Source organism: Salvelinus sp. IW2-2015, linkage group LG8 (genome assembly GCF_002910315.2).
Source record: "Salvelinus sp. IW2-2015 linkage group LG8, ASM291031v2, whole genome shotgun sequence".
Lineage (NCBI taxonomy): Eukaryota > Metazoa > Chordata > Actinopteri > Salmoniformes > Salmonidae > Salvelinus > Salvelinus sp. IW2-2015.
This window is the reverse complement of record NC_036848.1, coordinates 22,312,653-22,336,440: the sequence shown is the minus strand read 5'-3', so window position 1 is coordinate 22,336,440 and position 23,788 is coordinate 22,312,653. Positions and strand designations below refer to the sequence as shown.

At 42.4% G+C, this 23,788-nt stretch overlaps 1 protein-coding gene across 1 annotated transcript in view; it reads left to right on the top strand.

Moving 5' to 3' along the window:
• Window positions 1-4,594: 4,594 nt before the first annotated feature.
• Window positions 4,595-23,788, top strand: part of LOC139028138 (LIM and calponin homology domains-containing protein 1-like) — a 101,129-nt gene continuing 81,935 nt past the window's right edge. The window contains exon 1 of the mRNA XM_070444822.1: window positions 4,595-4,885. Coding sequence (XP_070300923.1) covers window positions 4,784-4,885 — 102 coding nt within the window. The 5' untranslated portion in view covers window positions 4,595-4,783. The remainder of the gene's footprint in view (window positions 4,886-23,788) is intronic.

The following is a 23,788-nucleotide window of genomic DNA, read 5'->3' as shown; positions in this document are numbered from 1 at the left end:
CAAACCCATAAAGTATTTGATTTCAAAGGGACAAATTGATTTGAACCTGAGACCTCTTGATCTGAATTGTAACACACCCTCTGCTTGGAACTGTCTGACAGAGACAAAAACATCTAATAACGGACATTTTAGATGGAGAGTTATATTGCCTAATAATGAACTTATAATAAAGAACTCTCCCTCTATGAAAACTCACCTATAATGTATTTGATATCAAGGGGATAGTGGGATTTGAACCTGAGACCTCTTAATCTGAAGTGTAACGCACTACCCCTTCTGTTAGATACTAAGAGAAAAAACAGCAGAGAGAAAAAACAGCTAATAAGGGAAAACCCCCATGAAATGGACAAAAACGAATGGCAACATATTGGCATTGGACGAAACACATACACAATCGCAAATACCACTCAAATGGACGGCAGTTCATCCAAACCATATGGCAAGTGGCATATGGCAAATGCCAAGTGTCATATACCAAAAATCCCAAAAATGTCGAGCGCACTCTACCGTAGATTTTCATATTGCAAATGGTCACAAAGTCAAGACCCAAGGGTCAAATTTTGAAAATCCCCCCAAAATAATTCAACACCCTCTAAAAAAGTGCCTTCTGGACCGTTTGTCTTTTTTTTTTTCAATTATACCATATGAACCATATGAACATTATTTTATTGATTTTGTCCATAAGGCCTATGTTTTGTGATTAAGAGTAACAGCACCTAATAAAGAACACTCCCTCTCTCAAATCACACTTATAAAGCATTTAATTTCAAGTGGGCTCCAGGACTATGAATCTGGGACCTCTTGATTTGTAGTCAAATCCTCTACCACTGAGCTGTACCCCATCTGTCAGGAACTGGAGAGAATTACCGTCTAATAAGAGACATTTTAGATGAAGAGTAACAGCACCTAATAAGGAACACCCTCTCTCAAGTTACACTTATAAAGCACATTACTTCAGACGGGCTCCAGGATTTGAACCTGGAGTGCAAAGGTGTGTACTAGGATTTGAGTTATGACAGAGAAAGTCTAAAGTGACTTTTCAAGCCTGGTGTTCAGTATTGTTCCACAAGAGGTCAGTAGACGGCTTGAAATGAGTTTTCTTGCCATTTTGCCAATATGCCAATTCCTTCTATTGACAAACTATTGATTATAAAATACCTTGACTACCCTAAGTAATATTGGTTGAATAATATGGTGTGTTTGTCAATGATGTGGGCGTGGCTATCTTTTTTTTGGGGGGGGGGGATGTAACATAACATTTTACAGGGACAATATATCAACAATTCCCTGTGTAAAAATGTGGAGAATATGTCTAAAGATAACCACACAACATTTGTTGAATGCAGATGCTTCTGAGGCTACGTATACTAACCTCACACATGGAATTGTTTTAAGATGGTCATACCATATCTCATTTAGCTATTTGATTCAGAATTTTAGGACCCCTGTAGGTATAAAAAATCTATTGTATGTAAAAATGATTTGATCAAATATTGAATTTGGTCTTTACTACTATAGCCCATAGAAACGCACTGAATAAAACATTCATAAATGGCAAAACAAACAGTCAAAAAATAAATCATAAAGAATACGATTTTGAAAAGTTTTTCTATATCTAGGAGATATACGAAAGCTCTTCAACACGTACAGTGCCCTCCATAATTATTGTGTCAATAAATTTTCTACAATTATTTTGGCTCTATACTCCAAAAGTTTTGAAATCAAACAAGGACAAATATGTTAAAGGGTAGACCGTCAGCTTTAAATTGAGGGTATTTTCATCCATATTGGGTGAACCGTTTAGAAATTACAGCACTTTTTGTACATAATCCTCCCGTTTTAGGGTAGCAAAAGTATTGGGACAAATTCACTTATGTGTATTAAAGTAGTAAAAAGTTAAGTATTTGATCCCATATTCATAGCACACAATGACTACAATAATCTTGTGTACAAATTTGTTGGATGCATTTGCTGTTTGCTTTGGTTGTGTTTCAGATTATTTTGTGCCCAGTAGAAATGAACAGTAAATATTGCATTGTGTCATTTTGGAGTTTATAGTAAATAAGAATAGAATATGTTTCTAAACACCTCTAATCATGGATGCTACCGTGATTACGGATCATCCTGAATTAATCGTGAATAGTGATTAGTGAGAAAGTTACAGATGCACAAATACCATTCGATGCACCATACCATTCATACCCTTCATACCATTCGAACACTACAGACAGAAGTTAGCACATCGACGTTACCCACTTCAGACGAGTCCTGTGTGTTTGTAGGCCAAACCATTCGAACACAGGACACTACAGACGTTTTCGTGAGAAGACTGATTTTTGGGATGTCTCGTGGTCCGACAAACAGCTCTGTAACTCTGCCACTTTCCACCGCACATGCAGAAGGCCGACATAGGCAGATGCAGTGGATTAAGACGCGTCCCATACCGATAGGCCTATCTCTATCTGAAACAGATACATTTTGAAGGGGATTTTGAAGGGGGTGCATCAATCTCATCCCCCTATTTAAAAGTGGTTACAATTAATGACATTTTGATGACGGTAGTATGATAAACTAACGAAAATATACATTATCATCAAATCATTTTACATTTGTGCCCAGTGGGTGTTTTTTTTAAGGTGTAACGCCATCACATCCAGCTGTTTTTATCTACACAAGACAGGTCAATGGAAATGTACCATTGCAGGCAATTGTCGTGACTAATTTCTATGCAACTTTTTAAATGTTGACAAAAAAATCCCTGGACAAGTTAATGGAAACATAGCTACTGGTGCGATTCATATTGTGGTGTGAGCAAGTTGATTCGTTCCCAGCGTCGTGAATTCATGGATGCTAAGGGAAGCCAGGCTTCCCCAAAAAATTGACCAGGAAACAAACATACAAAATAATTTATCTTTCATCGCTCTGTATTTCATAAATAAAAAGGCTGAATGTATCTCGCCGGAGAAGGCATCAAAACGAATGAAACAGCGCCCCTGTGTCTCAGCATGTGTAGCCCATCTATCTGATGCTGTCTTGGCAAAAAGAGTTTGACATTGCATTGAATGCAAGGGAAGCCAGTGAGCATTTGACCTCCCATGATGAAAAAATATATAAAATAATAACTCATCAGCGTTGAGCTAAACTGAGTGAGCTCAGCTGTGAATGGTTCTGGCACGCCAAAAAAAAGTATCAAGGGAAGCCAGTTTCGATTTGGCTTCACACCAATCACATCACATCAGAAGCCAAATTTCATTGAAAGAAAAGATTATATTGTTGCATCTCATTTTGTCGTTGTCCTCCCGTGGCTAGCTTGCAATTTCCTAAATTAATCATGGATGGAGATAGGGATTTAGACTTGTGGTTTTACTTAATTCTCTATACTGGCCAATGATTATAACAGCGATTCAGAACCAACCAAAAATTCACACATTGTGCCCCTGGCCTGAGAGGATGGAAGTTCAACATGTAGCTAGATGTAGTAGGTTAAAGTTAACTAGCTGGCCTGGCACATTGTTGAAAATGATAGGAAGTTAGGCTAGCGATCAAGCATTTTAGCCAGGTTTCCTAGAACAACAAAAACTAAAAGCGTGTACTGTACATAGACCGTTTAGGCAACATGAAAGAGGAGGATGGCATTGGCGTTTCTCTGCAAGTATGGTGAGTCAAAATGTTATTTCTACTTGCACGCACACACAACACACACACAGATAAATCAGTACCGTGGACAGCCACATCATATTTATTTTACGTTGAATGGACTAAATCGTTTTTGTTATCTTTTAGTTGTCACTGTATTACACTAAGCATAGGTGATTAGATGATGTTGAAACGTTGAAGTTGAAATGGTGCTGGATTAGTGGAGGCAGCGCAACAGGTGCAGACTAAAAGTGGACTGCTTACTTACGGACCCTTCCCAACAAGGGAAAGCCGTCATTGTAAATAAGAATGTGTTCTTAACTGACTTGCCTAGTTAAATAAAATAAAAGTTTAAAAAAATAAAAAAATGCAGAGATTTTTTGTTTTAAATAATCGAAAAGTAATAACATGAGGAATAAATACACAATGAGTAAAGATAACTTGGCTATATACACAGGGTACCAGTACCGAGTCGATATGTAGAGGTACTATGTAATTGAGGTAGATATGTACATGTAGGTGGGGATAAAGTGAATAGGCAACAGGATAGATAGTAAACTGCAGCAGCAGTGTATGTGATGAGAGTCAAAAGAGTTGTCAAAGGGTCTGGATAGCTATTGGTTATTTAAATATTTAATTAACTATTTAGCAGTCTTATGGCTTGACAGGTTGAAGCTGTGCCCATGCCAAATCTTTTCAGCCTTCTGTGAGGGAAGAGGTGTTTATTTTCATGTTTAGCTCACATAAAACAATAAACAATTATGCATTAAGATGTCTGTATAGAATAAACGTAACAAAAACAGAGGTAGACATTAATAAATGCATTTCTATAGCTTCCAAAATACAGTCTTTTTTTTACAACGGTGTGGAAGTGCCAAGATGGAGGCACGGTGATTTCAACCCAGCGCCCCCATCTGTTATCTAGTGTACATATAAATCATTGGTAGCTGCAAGTGCATTGCGGCGGGTTTGTAGCATACAACCGAAGGAGCACTGAAGGAGAGGGAGACTACCTAAACAGCAAGTCAAGACAAAAAAACGGCATTATCTGGTTTTCACGGTCAGGTGCTGAGGCTGAAGCCTGGGGATTTTCCAATTTAGTTCAAGCTTTTTTGTTCATATATTTTAACACTGAGCAGCTTTGCAAATGGCAAGTCCCGCTGCAGATATAGGACAACCACACCAGCGACATCTCCTCTCCGAATCGGCCTCCGAGCCCGCGTTTCTAGAAGCGCAGAAATGGATTGAGGTGAGTCACTGTCCTTATCAAACTCTTACGGTTACGTTATTGCATTGCAGAATACAATTTAGAGACTTGTAATTTGGCTAAAAGTGCCTTCCCGTTATCATACTATCATTTCACAAAGGCACGGCAAACCAGGCTAGCCGGGTTTATTGCCTAGTCACCTGTTGAAAAAGTGACGCAAATTCTTCATCCCACTTGCCTTGCGAACAGTAGCCTCTGCTGTGGAGCGTGTTTGGTCGGAAACAATGAATGCATCATGTGGAATGGATTTTAGGGTCATTGCGAGCTTGGCGGACAATAATCGCACAAACTGGTTTTTGTTCGGTGAGAATTTAAATCATGGCATTCACTGGAAGCATTATGGTGTCTCATTGTTCTATTCAACACAGTTTTTGGTTGTTGTGATGTGAACAAAGCTTGGTAAACTACGCCTATGTTAAATACTTTTGAGGCATGAGTTAATATACTGGACACTTACTGTATTTTCAGAATTACCCCCCACCCCTCTCCTTCTCTCTCTCTCTCTTTCTCTCTCTCTCTTCTCTTCTCTCTCTCTCTCTCTTTCTCTCTCTCTCCTCTCTCTCTCTTCTTCTCTCTCTCTCTCTATCTCTCTATCTCTCTCTCCTCTCTCTCTCTCTCTCTCTCTCTCTCCTCTTCTCTTTCTCACACACACACACACCACACACAACACACACCCCACACACACACACACACACACACACACACACACACACACACACACACTGTACACACTCACACACACATCATATCACCTTGTCTCATAGGAGAGGACTACTGCCAATCTTTTGTAATAAATCAATTGCTTTCACCTTCATATGAGCTTATTTTCAACAGACATTTACTTAATCAGAAGATTTACATTCCAAATGTATTGATTTTAGCTTACTTCATGGCACCATTGTCATTACAATCACTATACCCTAGAGGGGCCAAATTGTATGTTAACCTACTTTAAAGCAGAAATGACTGGCCCTGTCGTATTTGACTGATAATTGCCCACACAGTTGAATGAGAGGAGGGCATAAACAACAGTTGGGTAGGTTGTTGTTGTTCTCTGTCCCCACAAGGGGACTGCTCTCATTACCAACACACACCTGCTGTCTGTCACTGGGTTCCCTTGAGGGGCTTGAGAGTTAATGCAGGTCATTGGTTTCTGAAGGAAGCAAACAAAAGCCAAACATACTGGTATCAGGTGAATGAAGAAGGTTTAATTTTTCTTTTTCATTTCTCAGCCATGAGTTATATTTCTTAACCATGTTTGTGTAGCTGAGTGTTAGGCCTTGGGTTCGCTCTCAGAGTAACACTTTACATTACGGTATACTTGCAAGCACACAATTCCAACCAATGTTATATAACTGTTTACTACAGATGTATAAACTTAATCTAAACTAATATGCTAATGAACAGGCCTACAGTTATAACATACTTATCATTTTAAGCATGCCTTAATGTAAAGTGTTAGCACTCTGATTGAAGCCTACCAATTTTACATTTTGTCTTGATAAATAGAGTAACTTAGATGAACTGCATTAGATACAGTATTTACCCCTGTAAAATATGCAATGAATTTGAATTTCATTGACTGCAGTTTCTTATCTGTCAGCACCTTGTCAGAGACACTGGTAAAGATGGCATTTAGGTTACTCTGAGCTTCAGACAGACATACAGTGCATTCGGAAAGTATCCAGACCCCTTCCCCTTTTCCAAATTCCATTACGTTACAGGCTTATTCTACAATTTATTAAATTATATATTTTTCCTCATCAATCTAAACACAATAACCCCAAAATGACAAAGCGAAAACAGGTTTTTATAAAAACAGAAAAACCTTATTTACGTTAAGTATTCAGACACTTTGCTGTGAGATTCAAAATTGAGCTCAGGTGCATCCTGTTTCCACTGATCATCCTTGATATATTTCTACAACTTGATTGGAGTCCACCTGTGGTAAATTTAATTGATAGGACATGATTTGTAAAGGCACACACCTGTCTATATAAGGTCCCACAGTTGACAGTGCATTTCAGAGCAAAAACCAAGTCATGAGGTCGAAGGAATTGTCCATAGAGCTCCGAGACAGGATTGTGTCGAGGCACAGATCTGAGGAAGGGTACCAAAAGAATTCTGCAGCATCGAAGGTCCCCAAGAAGACAGCGGCTTCCGTCATTCTTAAATGGAAGAAGTTTGGAACCACCAAGACTCTTCCTAGAGCTGGCCGCCCAGCCAAACTGAGCAATCAGGGAAGAAGGGCCTTGGTCAGGGAGGTGACCAAGAACCCGATGGTCACTCTGACAGAGCTCCAGAGTTCCTCTGCAGCACTCCACCAATCAGGCCTTTATGGTAGAGTGGCCAGACGGAAGCCGCTCTCTAGTAAAAGGCACATGACAGCCCGCTTGGTACTTTAAGGCACCTTAAAGACCATGAGAAACAAGATTGTCTGGTCCTTGACAAACAAGATTCTTTGGTCTGATGAAACCAAGATTGAGCTCTTTGGCCTGAATGCCAAGCGTCACGTTTGGAGAAACCTGGCACCATCTCTAAGGTAAAGCATGATGGTGGCAGCATCATGCTGTGGGGATGTTTTCCAGCAGCAGGGACTGAGATACTAGTCAGGATCGAGGGAAAGATGAACGGAGCAAAGTACAGAGAGATCCTTAATGAAAACTGTTTCAGAGAGCTCTGGACCTCAGACTGGGGTGAATGTTCACCTTCCAACAGGACAACGAGCCTAAGCACACAGCCAAGACAACGCAGGTGTGCATTCAGTACAAGTCTCTGAATTTCCTTGAGTGGCCCAGCCAGAGCCTGATCGAACATCTCTGGAGAGACCTGAAAATAGCTGTGCAGCGACGCTCTCCATCCAACCTGACAGAGCTTAAGAGGATCTACAGAGAATAATGGGAGAAACTCCCCAAATACAGATGTGCCGAGCTTGTAGCGTCATTCCCCAGGAAGACTCGTGGCTGTAATCGCTGCCAAAGGTGCTTCAACAAAGTACTGAGTAAAGGGTCTGAAAACATATGTAAATGTGATATTTCAGTTTTTTTTCTCTAAAATTCAGTTTTTTTTCTTCTAAAATTCTAAAACCTGTTTTTGCTTTGTAATTATGGGGTATTGTGTGTAGATTGATGATGAATGATTAAAAAAATATATAAATTTCAGAATAAGGCTGTAACTTAACAAAATGTGTAAAAAGTCAAGGGGTCTGAATACTTTCCGAATGCACTGTATATACTGAACCAAAATATAAATGCAACATGGAAAATTAGTCAATTGAAATAAATAAATTAGGCCCTAGTCTTCATTCCAACCCATCTTTCCCAGTACACTACCATTTTACTATTTCCTGTTTCTTTTTATTCTTTTTATTATTTCACCTTTATTTAACGAGGTATGCCAGTTGATAACAAGTTCTCATTCACAACTGCGACCTGGCCAAGATAAAGCAAAGCAGTGCGACAAAAACAACAACACAGAGTTACACATGGGATTAACAAACGTACAGACAAAAACACAATAGAAAAATATATCGTAAGAGTAGGGGTGTTAACCCCGGTGTCCTGGCTAAATTCCCAATCTGGCCCTCAACCATCACGGTCACCTAATAATCCCCAGTTTACAATTGGCTCATTCATCCCCCTCCTCTCCCCTGTAACTATTCCCCAGGTCGTTGCTGCAAATGAGAACGTGTTCTCAGTCAACTTACCTGGTAAAATAACGGTAAAATAAATAAATAAAATAAATAAAATATGTACAGTGTGTGCAAATGTAGTAAGATTAGGGAGGTAATGCAATATATAGGCCATAGTGGCAAAATAATTACAATTTAGCATTAACATTGGAGTGATCGATGTGCAGATGATAATGTGCAAGTAGAGATACTGGGGTGCAAAAGAGCAACAACAACAAAAAATAACAATATGGGGATGAGGTAGTTGGGTGGGCTTTACAGATGGGCTGTGTACAGGTGCAGTGATCAGTAAGCTGCTCTGACAGCTGATGCTTAAAGTTAGTGAGGTAGATAAGTCTCCAGCTTTAGTGATTTTTGCAATTCGTTACAGTCATTGGCAGCAGAGAACTGGAAGGAAAGGCGGCCAAAGGAGGTGTTGGCTTTGGGGATGACCAGTGCAATATACCTGCTGGAGCGCGTGCTACGGGTGGGTGTTACTACGGTGACCAGTGAGCTGAGATGAGGCGGGGCTTAACCTAGGAAAGACTTATAGATGACCTGGAGCCAGTGGGTTTGGCGACTAATATGTAGCGAGGGCCAGCCAACGAGAGCATACAGGTCGCAGTGGTGGATAGTATATGGGGCTTTGGTTACAAAACGGATGGCACTGTGATAGACTACATCCAATTTGCTGAGTAGAGCGTTGGAGGCTATTTTGTAAATGACATCGCATAAGTCGAGGATTAGTAGGATAGTCAGTTTTACGAAGGTATGTTTGGCAGCATGAGTGAAGGATCCTTCGTTGCGAAATAGGAATTCTAGATTTAGTGAAGGATCCTTCGTTGCGAAATAGGAATTCTAGATTTCATTTTGGATTTGAGATGCTTAATGTGAGCCTGGAAGGAGAGTTTACAGTCTGACCAGACACCTACAGCAGAAGTTGGATATTTACATACACTTAGGTTGCAGTCATTAAAACTCGTTTTTCAACCACTCCACAAACTTCTTGTTAACAAACTATAGTTTTGGTAAGTCGGTTAGGACATCTACTTTGTGCATGACACAAGTTGTTTTTCCAGCAATTGTTTACAGACAGATTATTTCACTTATAATTCACTGTATCACAATTCCAGTGGGTCAGAAGTTTACATAAACTCAGTTGACTGTGCCTTTAAACAGCTTGGAAAATTACAGAAAATGATGTCATGGCTTTAGAAGCTTCTGATAGGCTAATTGACATAATTTGATTCAATTGGAGGTGTACCTGTGGATGTATTTCAAGTCCTACCTTCAAACTCAGTGCCTCTTTGCTTGACATCATGGGAAAATCTAAAGAAATCAGCCAAGACCTCAGATAAAAATTGCAAGTCTGGTTCATCCAGACGGTTCATTTCCAAACGCCTGAAGGTACCACATTCATCTGTACAAACAATAGTACGCAAGTATAAACACCATGGGACCACACAGCCGTCATACCCCTCCGGAAGGAGACGCGTTCTGTCTCCTAGAGATGAACGTACTTTGGTGCCAAAAGTGCAAATCAATCCCAGAACAACAGCAAAGGACGTTGTGAAGATGCTGGAGGAAACGGGTACAAAAGTATCTATATCCACAGTAAAACGAGTCCTATATCGACATAACCTGAAAGGCCGCTCAGCGAGGAAGAAGCCACTGCTCCAAAACCGCCTTAAAAAAGCCAGACGACGGTTTGCAACTGCACATGGGGACAAAGATCACACTTTTTGGAGCTATGTCCTCTGGTCTGATGAAACAAGAATAGAACTGTTTGGCCATAATGACCATATTTATGTTTGGAGGAAAAAGGGGGATGCTTGCAAGCTGAAGAACACCATCCCAACCCTGAAGAACGGGGGTGGCAGCATCATGTTGTGGGTGTGCATTGCTGCAGGAGGGACTGGTGCACTTCACAAAATAGATGGCATTATGGGGAAGGAAATTTATGTGGATATATTGAAGCAACATCTCAAGACATCAGTCAGGAAGTTAAAGCTTGGTTGCAAATGGGTCTTCCAAATGGACAATGACCCCAAGCATACTTCCAAAGTTGTGGCAAAATGGCTTAAGGACAACAAAGTCAAGGTATTGGAGTGGCCATCACAAAGCCATCACTGACCTCAATCCTATAGACAATTTGTGGGCAGAACTGAAAAAGCGTGTGCGAGCAAGGAGGCCTACAAACCTCACTCAGTTACACCCTCTCTGTCAGGAGGAATGGGCCAAAATTCACTCAACTTATTGTGGGAAGCTTGTGGAAGGCTACCCAAAACGGTTGACCCAAGTTAAACAATTGAAAGGCAATGCTACCAAATGCTAATTGAGTGTATGTAAACTTCTGTGGGTATGTGATGAAAGAATGATGAAAGAAATAAAAGCTGAAATAAATCATTCTCTCTACTATTATTCTGACATTTCACATTCTGAAAATAAAGTGGTGATCCTAACTGACCTAAGACAGGGAATTTCTACTAGGATTAAATGTCAGGAATTGTGGAAAAACTGAGTTTAAATGTATTTGGCTGAGGTGTATGTAAACTTCCGAACTCAACTGTAGATATTTGTAGTTGTCCCCATATTCTAAGTCAGATCCGTCCAGAGTAGTGATGCTAGTCGGGCGGGTGGGTGCGGGCAGAAATCGGTTGAAGAGCATGCATTTGGTTTTACTAGCATTTAAGAGCAGTTAGAGGCCACAGAAGGAGTGTTGTATGGCATTGAAGCTCTTCTGGAGGGTTGTTAACACAGTGTCCAAAGAAGGGTCAGATGTATACAGAATGATGTCGTCTGCGTAGAGGTGGATCAGAGAATCACCAGCAGCAAGAGCGACATCAATGATAAATACAGAGAAAAGAGTCGGCTCGAGAATTGAACCCTTTGGCACCCCCATGAGAATGTCCGAGGTCCGGCCACAGGCCCTCCGATTTGACACACTGAACTCAAAAATGAGAAGTAGTTGGTGAAACAGGTGAGGCAGTCATTTGAGAAACCAAGGCTGTTGAGTCTGCCGATAAGAATGTGGAGATTGACAGAGTCGAAAGCCTTGGCCAGGTTGATGAAGTAGGCTGCACAGTACTATCTTTTTTCGATGGCGGTTATGATATCGTTTAGGACCTTGAGCGTGGCTGAGGTGCACCCATGACCAGCTCGGAAACCAGATTACATAGTGGAGAAGGTACGGTGGGATTCAAAATGGTCTGTGATCTGTTTGTTGACTTGGCTTTCGAAGACTTTAGAAAGGCAGGGCAGGATAGATATAGGTCTGTAACAGTTTGGGTCTAGAGTGTCTCCTCCTTTGAAGAGGGGAATGTTTAGGGATCTCAGACGATACGAAAGAGAGGTTGAACAGGCTAGTAATAGGGGTTGCAACAATTTCTGTGGATAAATTTAGAAAGAGAGGGTCCAGATTGTCTAGCCCAGTTGATTTGTGGGGTCCAGATTTTGCAGTTCTTTCAGAACGTCACTTATCTGAATTTGAGTGAAGGAGAAGCGGGGGGGAGGGAGGCTTGGGCAAGTTCCTGCTGGGGGTGCAGAGCTGTTGGCTGGGGTAGGGGTAGCATGGCCAGCCGTAGAAAAATGCTTATTGAAATTCTTGATTATCGTAGATTTATTTATCGGTGGTGACAGTGTTTCCTAGCCTCAGTGCAGTGGGCAGCTGGGAGGAGGTGCTCTTATTCTCCATGGACTTTACAATGTCCCAAAACCTTTTGGAATTAATTTCTGTTTGAAAATGCTAGCCTTTGCTTTCCTAACTGACTATGTATATTGGTTCCTGACTTCCATGAAAAGTTGCATATCGCGGGGGCTATTCGATGCTAGGGCAGTACGCCACAGGATGTTTTTGTGCTGGTTAAGGGTAGTCAAGTCTGGAGTGAACCAAGGACTATATCTGTTTTTAGTTCAACATTTTTTGAATGGGGCATGTTTATTTAAGATGGTGAGGAAAGCACTTTTAAAGAACAAGCAGGCATCCTCTACTGAGGTCAATATCCTTCCAGGATACCCGGGCCAGTTCGATTAGAAAGGCCTGCTCGCTGAAGTGTTTTAAGGAGTGTTTGACAGTGATGAGGGGTGGTCGTTCGACTGCAGACCCATTACGGACGGAGGCAATGAGGCAGTGATTGCTGAGATCCTGGTTGAAGACAGCAGAGGTGTATTAAGAGGGCAAGTTGGTCAGGATGCTATCTATAAGGGTGCCCATGTTTACGGATTTAGGGTTGTACCTGGTAGGTTCCTTGATAATTTGTGTAAGATTGAAGGCATCTATCTTAGATTGTAGGACAGCCTGGGTGTTAAGCATATCTCAGTTTAGGTCACCTCGCAGTACGAACTCTGAAGATAGATGGGGGGGGCAATCAATTCTCATATGGAGTCCAAGGCACAGCTGGGGGCTGAGGGGGGTCTATAACAAGTGGCAACAGTGAGAGACTTCTTTCAGGAAAGGTGGATTTTTAAAAGTAGAAGGTCAAACTGTTTGGGCACAGACCTGGATAGTATGACAGAACTATGCAGGCTATCTCTGCAGTAGATTGCAACTCCGCCCCCTTTGGCAGTTCTATCTTGACGGAAAATGTTGTAGTTGGTGATGGATATTTCAGAATTTTTGGTGGTCTTCCTAAGCCAGGATTCAGACACGGCTAGGACATCAGGGTTGGCAGAGTGTGCTAAAGCAGTGAATAAGACGAACTTAGGGAGGAGGCTTCTGATGTTGACATGCATGAAACCAAGGCTTTTACAGGAGTCAACAAATGAGAGCGCCTGGGGATTAGGTGTAGTACTGGGGGCTACAGGGCCTGGGTTAACCTCTACATCACCAGAGGAACAGAGGAGGAGTAGGATAAGGGTACGGCTAAAGGCTATAAGAACTGGTCGTCTAGTGCGTTGGGAACAGAGAATAAAAGGAGCAGATTTCTGGGCGTGGTAGAATTCAGGGCATAATGTACAGACAAGGGTATGGTAGGATGTGAGTACAGTGGAGGTAAACCTAGGCATTGAGTGACGATGAGAGAGGTTGCATCTCTGGAGGCACCAGTTAAACCAGGTGAGGTCTCCGCATTTTTTTTATTTTTTTTAATTTAACCTTTATTTAACCAGGTAGGCAAATTGAGAACACGTTCTCATTTACAATTGCGACCTGGCCAAGATAAAGCAAAGCAGTTCGACACATACAACAACACATAGTTACACATGGAGTAAAACAAACATATAGTCAATAATACAGTGAAAAAAAAATAAGTCTATATACAATGTGAGCAAGTGAGGTGAGATAAGGGAGGTGAAGGCAAACAAATATATGTATAAATAAATAAAAATATAAAAGGCCATGGAGGCGACGTGAGTACAACACAGCAAGTAAAATAAAAATAAAAAAACACTGGAATGGTTTGTTTGCAGTGGAAGAAAGTGCAAAGTAGAGACAGAAATAAAATAAATTAATAAATAAATACAGTAGGTAAAGAGGTAGTTGTTTGGGCTAAATTGTAGATGGGTTATGTACAGGTGCAGTAATCTATGAGCTGCTCTGACAGCTGGTGCTTAAAGCTAGTGAGAGGAGATAGGTGTTTCCAGTTTCAGAGATTTTTGTAGTTCGTTCCAGTCATTGGCAGCAGAGAACTGGAAGGAGAGGCGTCCAAAGAAGAATTGGTTTTGGGGTGACTAGAGAGATATACCTGCTGGAGCGCGTGCTACAGGTAGGTGCTGCTATGGTGACCAGCGAGCTGAGATAAGGGGGACTTTACCTAGCAGGGTCTTGTAGATGACCTGGAACCAGTGGTTTGGCGACGAGTATGAAGCGAGGGCACAGCCAACGAGAGTGTACAGTCGCAGTGGTGGTAGTATATGGGGCTTTGGTGACAAAACGGATGGCACTGTGATAGACTGCATCCAATTTATTGAGTAGGGTTTTGGAGGCTATTTGTAAATGACATCACCGAAGTCGAGGATTGGTAGGATGGTCAGTTTTACAAGGTATGTTTGGCAGCATGAGTAAGGAATGCTTTGTTTGCGGAATAGGAAGCCAATTCTAGATTTGACTTTGGATTGGAGATGTTTGATGTGAGTCTGGAGGAGAGTTTACAGTCTACCAGACACCTAGGTATTTGTAGTTGTCACATATTCTAAGTCAGAGCCGTCCAAAGTAGTGATGTTGGACAGGCGGGCAGGAGCATGGCAGCGGATCGGTTGAAGAGCATGCATTTGGTTTTACTTGTATTTAAGAGCAGTTGGAGGCCACGGAAGGAGAGTTGTATGGCATTTGAAGCTCCGCCTGGAGGGTTGTTAACACAGTGTCAAAAGAAGGGCAGAAGTATAACAGAATAGTGTCGTCTGGTAGGGTGGATCAGAGAATCACCAGCAGCAAGAGCGACATCATTGATGTAAACAGAGAAAGAAGTCGGTCCAAGATTGAACCCTGTGGCACCCCCATAGAGACTGCCAAGAGCCCGGACAGCAGACCCTCCGATTTGACACACTGAACTCGATCAGAGAAGTAGTGCTGGTGAACCAGGCGAGGCAATCATTAGAGAAACCAAGGCTTGTCGAGTCTGCCAATGAGGATGTGGTGATTGACAGAGTCAAAGGCCTTGGCCAGGTCAATGTAATAGCGGCTGCACAGTATTTGTTTCCTATCGATGGGGTTACGATATCGTTTATGACCTTGAGCGTGGCTGAGGTGCACCCATGACCAGCTCTGAAACCAGATTGCATTGCGGAGAAGGTGTGTGGGATTCGAAAATGGTCGGTAATCTGTTTGTTGACTTGGCTTTCGAAGACCTTAGAAGGCAGGGTAGGTAGATATAGGTCTGTAGCAGTTAGGGTCAAGGGTGTCCCCCTTGAAAGAGGGGGATAACGCGCAGCTGCTTTCAATCTTTGGGGATCTCAGACGACACGAAAGAGAGGTTGAAGAGGCTAGTAATAGGGGTGGCAAACAATCAGCAGATAGTTTTAGAAAGAAAGGGGTCCAGATTATCTAGCCCGGCTGATTTGTAAGGGTCCAGATTTTGCAGCTCATTTAGAACATCAGCTGACTGTATTTGGGAGAAAGAGAAATGGGGAAGGCTTGGGCGAGTAGCAGAGGGAGGGCAGTGCTGTTTGTCCGCGGGTAGGGTAGCCAGGTGGAAAGCATGGCCAGCCGTAGAAAAATGCTTATTGAAATTCTCAATTATAGTGGATTTGTCGGTGGTGACAGTGTTTCCTATCTTCAGGCGGTTGGAAGCTGGGAGGAGGTGTTCTTATTCTCCATGGACTTTACGGTGTCCCAGAACTTTTTTGAATTTGTTTTGCAGGAAGCAAATTTCTGCTTGAAAAAGCTAGCCTTGGCTGTTCTAAACTGCCTGTGTATATTGGTTTCTGGCTTCCCTGAAAAGTTGCATATCACGGGGGCTGTTCGATGCTAATGCAGAACGCCATAGGATGTTTTTCTGTTGGTTAAGGGCAGTCAGGTCAGGAGAGAACCAAGGGCTATATATGTTCCTGGTTCTAAATTTCTTGAATGGGCATGCTTATTCAAGATGGTGAGGAAGGCATTTTAAAAAAATGACCAGGCATCCTCTACTGACGGGATGAGATCAATATCCTTCCAGGATACCCCGCCAGGTCGATTAGAAAGGCTGCTCGCTGAAGTGTTTCAGGGAGCGTTTGACAGTGTGAGTGGAGGTCGTTTGACGCTGACCCATTACGGATGCAGGCAATGAGGCAGTGATCGCTGAGATCTTGGTTGAAAACAGCAGAGGTGTATTTGGAGGCAAGTTTGTTAGGATGATATCTATGAGGGTACCCGTGTTTACGGAATTGGGGTGGTACCTGGTAGGTTCATTGATAATTTGTGTGAGATTGAGGCATCAAGCTTAGATTGTAGGGTGGCTGGGGTGTTGAGCATGTTCAAATTTAGGTCGCCTAGCAGCACGAGCTCTGAAGATAGATGGGGGGCAATCAGTTCACATATAGTGTCCAGAGCACAGCTGGGGGCAGAGGGTGGTCTATAGCAGGCGGCAACAGTGAGAGACTTGTTTTTAGAGAGGTGGATTTTTAAAAGTAGAAGTTCAAATTGTTTGGGAACAGACCTGGATAGTATATACAGAAATCTGCAGCAGTCTTTGCAGTAGTTGCAACACCGCCCCCTTTGGCCGTTCTATCTTGTCTGAAAATCTTGTAATTGGGGATGAAAATGTCTGAATTTTTTGGTGGTCTTTCTAAGCCAGGATTCAGACACGCTAAAACATCCGGTGGCAGAGTGTGCTAAGCAGGTGAACAAAACAAACTTAGGGAGGAGGCTTCTAATGTTAACATGCATGAAGCCAAGGCTATTACGGTTACAGAAGTCATCAAAAGAGAGCGCCTGGGGAATAGGAGTGAGCCGAGGTACTGCAGGGCCTGGATTCACCTCTACATCACCAGAGGAACAGAGGAGGAGTAGGATAAGGGTACGGCTAAAAGCTATGAGAATTGGTCGCCTAGAGCTACTAGAGCAGAGAGTAAAATGAGGTTTCTGGGGCGATAAAATAGTTTAAAGGATAATGTACAACAAAGGTATGGTAGGACGTGAATACAGTGGAGGTAAACCTAGGTATTGAGTGATGATGAGAGAGATATTGTCTCTAGAAACATCATTGAAACCAGGTGATGTCATCGCATATGTGGGTGTGGAACTGAGAGGTTGGATATGGTATAGAGAGGCAGGGCTAGAATCTCTACAGTGAAATAAGCCAATAAACACTAACCAGAACAGCAATGGACAAGGAATATTTCATTAAGGAGAGGCATGCTAATCGAGTGATCAATAAGGTCCAGTGAGTAGAGGTTGGTTGGGGTCGTGGCGATCCAGACAGCTGGCCGGGTATATGGCTATCGGTAGCAGCATAGGATGGAGGTCTGTTTGTAGATACCTCGTGCGTTTCCGTCGGTAGGATGTGGGGTTCCGTGTAGTGGGGTTCCGTGTGGTAGAGGGGTTCAATCCAAATTGTCAAAATAGATATAGTGACCCAAGGAAAATAAAATAAATAAATAATAATAATAATAATAGTTGTCCGATATACTTGTTCAAATAGCAGCCGATAAGACAGCTAACGATTAGCGGGCCTCAGATGAGCGTTCAGGTAACGTCGGGACGGAGGTGCCAGTTGGATAAATCCCTCGGGCAGATAACGTCGGCAGTCAGTCGCGGCAGTCAGTCGTGAAGGCCGGTGGGGTTCCGTATCTGCAGCAGCAACAAAGAAACGGGTCCGGATGGTGATGGAACTCCTCAGCTGGCTAGCTCCAGAATGATTTGAGTTTGCTCCGGGGTCGACGTAAGCCAATAGTCACACGGTTTGCAGCTGCTAGCTGCGAAATCAAGGTGCAAGTGTCCAGAGCCTGCGGCTGGAATCCGGGGAAACTGAGAGAAAAAGAGTCCCGGAATGCTCCGGTCCGAGTCGCGTTGCACAAAAGTGCCGGTAGATTATCGAGCTAAAGGAATAGCTGATGACCACTAAACGTGGGCAGCTGAAACACCAACGCGTCTAGCCAGCAAACCGGCTAATTTCGGGGCAGCTTACAAGCCTGTAAGCTTTCTGGCTAGCTATCGGAGTAGCTTCTAGTTAGCTTTCAGGCTAGCTTCTGAATTAGCCCCTGGCTAGCTTCCACGATGGATTTTCAGATTGAGGTAAATAATACTTTTTGTAATTGGTGAAGCGGGTTGCAGGAAAGCTTTTGCAGGAAAGCTTTTGTAGTTGAGTTCTTGGATAATAAAATAGATAAAAGATATGCGAAGAAAGGTGTAAATATATATATATATACAGGACACGAACAATACGGAACAGAAAAAGACGTCTGAACTGCTAAGCCACCTTGGATTAAGACATGTGTGGGGGGTGGGACAAAAGAGCTATCTAAGGCATGTTGAGCGGGACTGGGGGCTCTACAGTGAAATAAAACAATAAGAACTAAACGAAACAGCAGTAGACAAGGCATATTGACATTAGAGCGAGGCATAAAGCAATCACAGGTGTTGATCAGGAGAGCTAAGACAACAACGGATAAATGGCAATGAATGGGCAGAGAGGGTCAGTTAGGTACACACAGGACCTGAGTTCAAGGCTGGGGCCGACAGATCAACACAATGAGGTACTGTGCTAGTGAACAATCCAGCAGGCATCAGCTGTGTAGCCGAGTGATCATAGGGTCCAATGAGCAGCAATAGGTGAGTCAGGGAGCCGTTCGGTAGTCGCTACTACGCTAGGCGAGCGGGAGATACGGTGTTCAGAAGCTAGCGGGCCGGGGATAGCAGATGGGTCTTCGGCAACATCGCAACGGAAAAGCCTGTTGAAACCACATCGGACAATTACGTCGACAGACCAGTCGTGATGGACCGGCGGGGCTCCGTTTCGACAGTAAAGGGTCCAGGCCAATTGGCAAAAGGTGTTGTAGACCAGGAATTAGCTGGTATTGTTCATCGGCTAACCGGGAGATGGGCCTAGCTCGAGGCTAGCTCATGGCTAACTGGTGCTTGCTTCGGGACAGAGGCGTTAGCCAACAATAGCCACTCGGTTGCAGCTAGCTAGCTGCGATGATCCGGTGTAATGATCCAGAGCGGCAGGAGTCTGGTGATGTGGTAGAGAAAAGCAGTCCGATATGCTCTGGGTTGATAAGTCGCTGTGCAGACTGGCAGGTATTGACTGAACTAAAGCTGGCTAGTGTGCGAGCTAAAAGTGAAGACAGCTAGCAGTGACTAACAATGACTAATAGCTAGTAGCTAGTTAGCTGGCTAGCCTCTGATGGAGGTTCCAGTTATAACGTATAAAAATAGCAGATCCGTACCACATTGGGTGAGGCGGGTTGCAGGAAAGTATATTTAGTTCGTAGATGGAAAGTGAGAATAAAATATATACGAAAAAAAACGAAGTAACAGCCTATTTACTATTTACACAGGACAAGACAAACACACGTCCGACTGCTACGCCATCTTGGTTATTTGGTGCAATACATCCTTATTTTGCAATACATCCTTATATTTTACTGTGATGTCTTACGTGGGTCTTGAACCTCTCTATTTGTGCAATTTCTACCGAGATTGCCCTAAAAATATATACTTTACCTAAGAGTATAATCATATTTCCCATTAGTTGGTTGTGTTTTTTCCCCAGATCTATCAGTACTGTTTTTTGATCCATTTGAACACAGACATTGTGACTTAACAACCATTCCTGGACCTGACTCTAAAAGCAAGCCACCGAAGGACAGTACCAAAAGACATTATCTATTGATTTTGTTTACTTGTAGCAGAGTCTGCATAGGGATGACTGTTCAATGCCCAATATATTGAGTATTCTTTTTGTGGCGATAATTTTATATAATAGTTTACATTTTAAATAATGGCTTGATGCGTCATTTTTTGTTTGGTATATCAGTTCATAAATCCAGTGCAATGGTATTGGGACGTCAATATATTTTACATTGTCATAAATCATTGTGCTATTGTCACAAATTGAGCCACGGATTTAAATGGCACCACCATCCTAGCCAACGTTCTTGACATTTTTCAACCAGGAAGGAAAGTCTAGTTTCCTGTAAGACTTGAAATTCTTCCATCAAGCAGAACAATAATTGTGGACTTTGTTTTGAACCATGGGGGGTTGTTCTTCCTCCTATTCAACAGCAGGAGTTCATTTAGGTTTGTTCCCAGATTAGGACTTTCATCAAAGCAAAGTGACCTGCCTCCTTCTCTGGGTACAAAAACAAAGGCACACATCAAGTTAGTGTTGAGGCGCGTACAAGTTGCTGAGCAGGGGACAAGGAATCCTAAATAACTGAATCAGCCGTCACTGTATTTACTTCCTATTCAACAGTTTAGGGTCATCATCATCGTATAGTAGTTATAATTGGTCAATTGTTGTCTTTGTCTTTATATCTGGAGACAGACAGACAGACAGACAGACAGACAGACAGACAGACAGACAGACAGACAGACAGACAGACAGACAGACAGACAGACAGACAGACGACCAGACGACAGAAGACAGCAAAACGACCAGACAGACAAGAGACAATGGGTATAGTCAAACAGATGGGAAGATGGAAGGATGGATAGAGTGATACGTGGAGCAATCTCTCAGTAGCATGTATGATTTTAATTGGGGCGTTAAAAAGACTGAGATGGCCTCCTAGTTTACTGAGCTAAGGCTCATGGGAGCTGGTCTCTTTCTGGACTGTCAAGGGAGGCCTGGAACTTGACAGTGTGTCTCTGTCTGCAGTGGGCAAAGACACACACACAACACCACACACACACACACACACACACACACACACACACACACACACACACACACACACACACACACACACACACACACACACACACACTGAAGTAACCTGCACAGTGTGTCATTACCTGCAACAGAACACATATTCACTCACACTTACTGTATAATCCAATTAGAGAAGCCCTATCTATTTTCCTATGGAGTTTGGGTGACATTTCAATGGGAAATTAGGTGTCCCCTTCACTGTTGCTCTTCGACACAGAGCGTTCACTGTGATATGATATTGATATACACACATCCATTTCTACATAAGGACTGGTTCCAGTGCAATTCCAACAAATGGTCTTGTTAGCAATAGAGGCTAAAGTTCAGGCAGTATTATCTCAACAGGCTTCTTGCATGCCTAACTTCAAGTTCAACTCCTAGTGTAATTGTTATTTTGCTTATCATCTTAGACACTTCTATCAATGAGCCCTTGATTCACAACCTATATTTCCTTCTTGTCACACCACTGTTTCCCCCCTCACTATTGGAGATCCAAGAACCCATTTCATTGAAATTAGCTTTTTAGGCTCAACCCAACTCAGTTGTACTGGGGGGAACTGTTCTTTTGGTAGAAATTCTGCAAGGGTGAGATACCCAAATTGGTCTAGAGAAGCAGAAATGATGACCGCCCGCTATGAATGGTTCCTTTCAGAACAGCGCTGGGGTGGTTTCTATTGTTTATGGCACACACACGATTCAATACCCACCCACCCCAACATTCCAAAGCTCCTGAATCCCCCCACCTCATTCACACACACACATGCATACACATACTCTTCCCTCAGTTAGTTGCCCCTGGCAATAATGCACCCTGTCACCAGCTCTGGAAAGTGACACAATCATCCCTCAGCTGACTGGCAAGTGCCGGGTCACCACTGGCCCTCGACTCTGACAGACGCCATGTCAGCCCAGTGATTTTCAGTATGAAATAACAACGGTTATAATATTTACATGAAAAAACACTACAGACCGCGAGACACCTTGGACTAAAAAGCCCTTTCAGTGTAAATTCTCTTTTTTCGTCTGGGTAACCAGTGCAAAATGTTCAGTGTTCACAACTTTGGTTTTACCCCAAATATGTGCCATACTATATTTTAGCAACAGACGTTTCTTTTTATGATGGAAAGATTAACCCCATCGTGAGTATACATCAATATTTTCAAGCAGTTTCCCAACCTGAGAACGTTGCTTAAACAGGCCACTATCCAACATAGTTCTGTAGTTTAGGCTAGCTGCACTAAGTGCTAGCTAAGTGATATCAGTGTCTCCGACATCTGCCTCTGTAAAGTGAATGAGGGTAGTTGCAGGGCTGGCAGTGGTGTAAAATACTTAAGTAAAACTACTTTAAAGTACTACTCACAGTTGAAATTGGAAGTTTACATACACCTTAGCCAAATACATTTAAACTCAGTTTTTCACAGTTCCTGACATTTAATCCTGGTAAAAATTCCCTGTCTTAAGTCAGTTAGGATCACCACTTTATTTTCAGAATGTGAAATGTCAGAATAATTGTAAAGCGATTGATTAATTTCAGCTTTTTATTTCTTTCATCACATTCTCAGTGGGTCAAAAGTTTACATACACTCAATTAGTATTTGGTAGCATTGCCTTTAAATTGTTTAACTTCGGTCAAACGTTTAGGGTAGCCTTCCACAAGCTTCCCACAATAATTTGGGTGATTTTTGGCCCATTCCTCCTGACAGAGCTGATGTAACTTTTAATTTTTATTTTATTTCACCTTTATTTAACCAGGTAGGCTAGTTGAGAACAAGTTCTCATTTGCAACTGCAACCTGGCCAAGATAAAGCAAAGCAGTTCGACACATACAACAATACAGAGTTACACATGGAATAAACAAACATACAATCAATAATACAGTAGAAAAAGTCTATATACAGCATGTGCAAATGAGGTAGGATAAGGGAGGTAAGGCAATAAATAGGCCATGGTGACGAAGTAATTACAATATAGCACTGGAATGGTATAAAACACTGGAATGGTAGAATGTGCAGAAGATGAATGTGCAAGTAGAGATACTGGGGTGTAAAGGACCAAGATAAATAAATAAATAAATACAGTATGGGGATGAGGTAGTGTCTAACTGAGTCAGATTTGAAGGCCTCCTTGCTCGCACACGCTTTTTCAGTTATACCCACAAATTGTCTATAGGATTGAGGTCAGGGCTTTGTGATGGCCACTCCAATACCTTGACTTTGTTGTCCTTAAGCCATTTTGCCACAACTTTGGAAGTATGCTTGGGGTCATTGTCCATTTGGAAGACCCATTTGTGACCAAGCTTTAACTTCCTGACTGATGTCTTGAGATGTTGCTTCAATATATCCACGTAATTTTCCTACCTCATAATGCCATCTATTTTGTGAAGTGCACCAGTCCCTCCTGCAGCAAAGCACCCCCACAACATGATGCTGTGCTTCACGGTTGGGATGGTGTTCCTCGGCTTGCAAGCTTCCCACTTTTTCCTCCAAACATAACAATGGTCATTATGGTCAAACAGTTCTATTTTTGTTTCATCAGACTAGAGGACATTTCTCCAAAAAGTACGATCTTTGTCCCCATGTGCAGTTGCAAATCGTAGTCTGGCTTTTTTATTGCGGTTTTGGAGCAGTGGCTTCTTCCTTGCTGAGCGGCCTTTCAGGTTATGTCGATATAGGACTCTTTTACTGTGGATATAGATACTTTTGCACCTATTTCCTCCAGCATCTTCACAAGGTCCTTCGCTGTTGTTTTGAGATTGATTTGCACTTTTGGCACAAAACTACGTTCATCTCTAGGAGACAGAACATGTCTCCTTCCTGAGCGGTATGACGGCTGCGTGGTCCCATGGTGTTTATACTTGCGTACTATTGTTTGTACAGATGAACCTTCAGGCGTTTGGAAATTGCTCCCAAGGATAAATCAGACTTG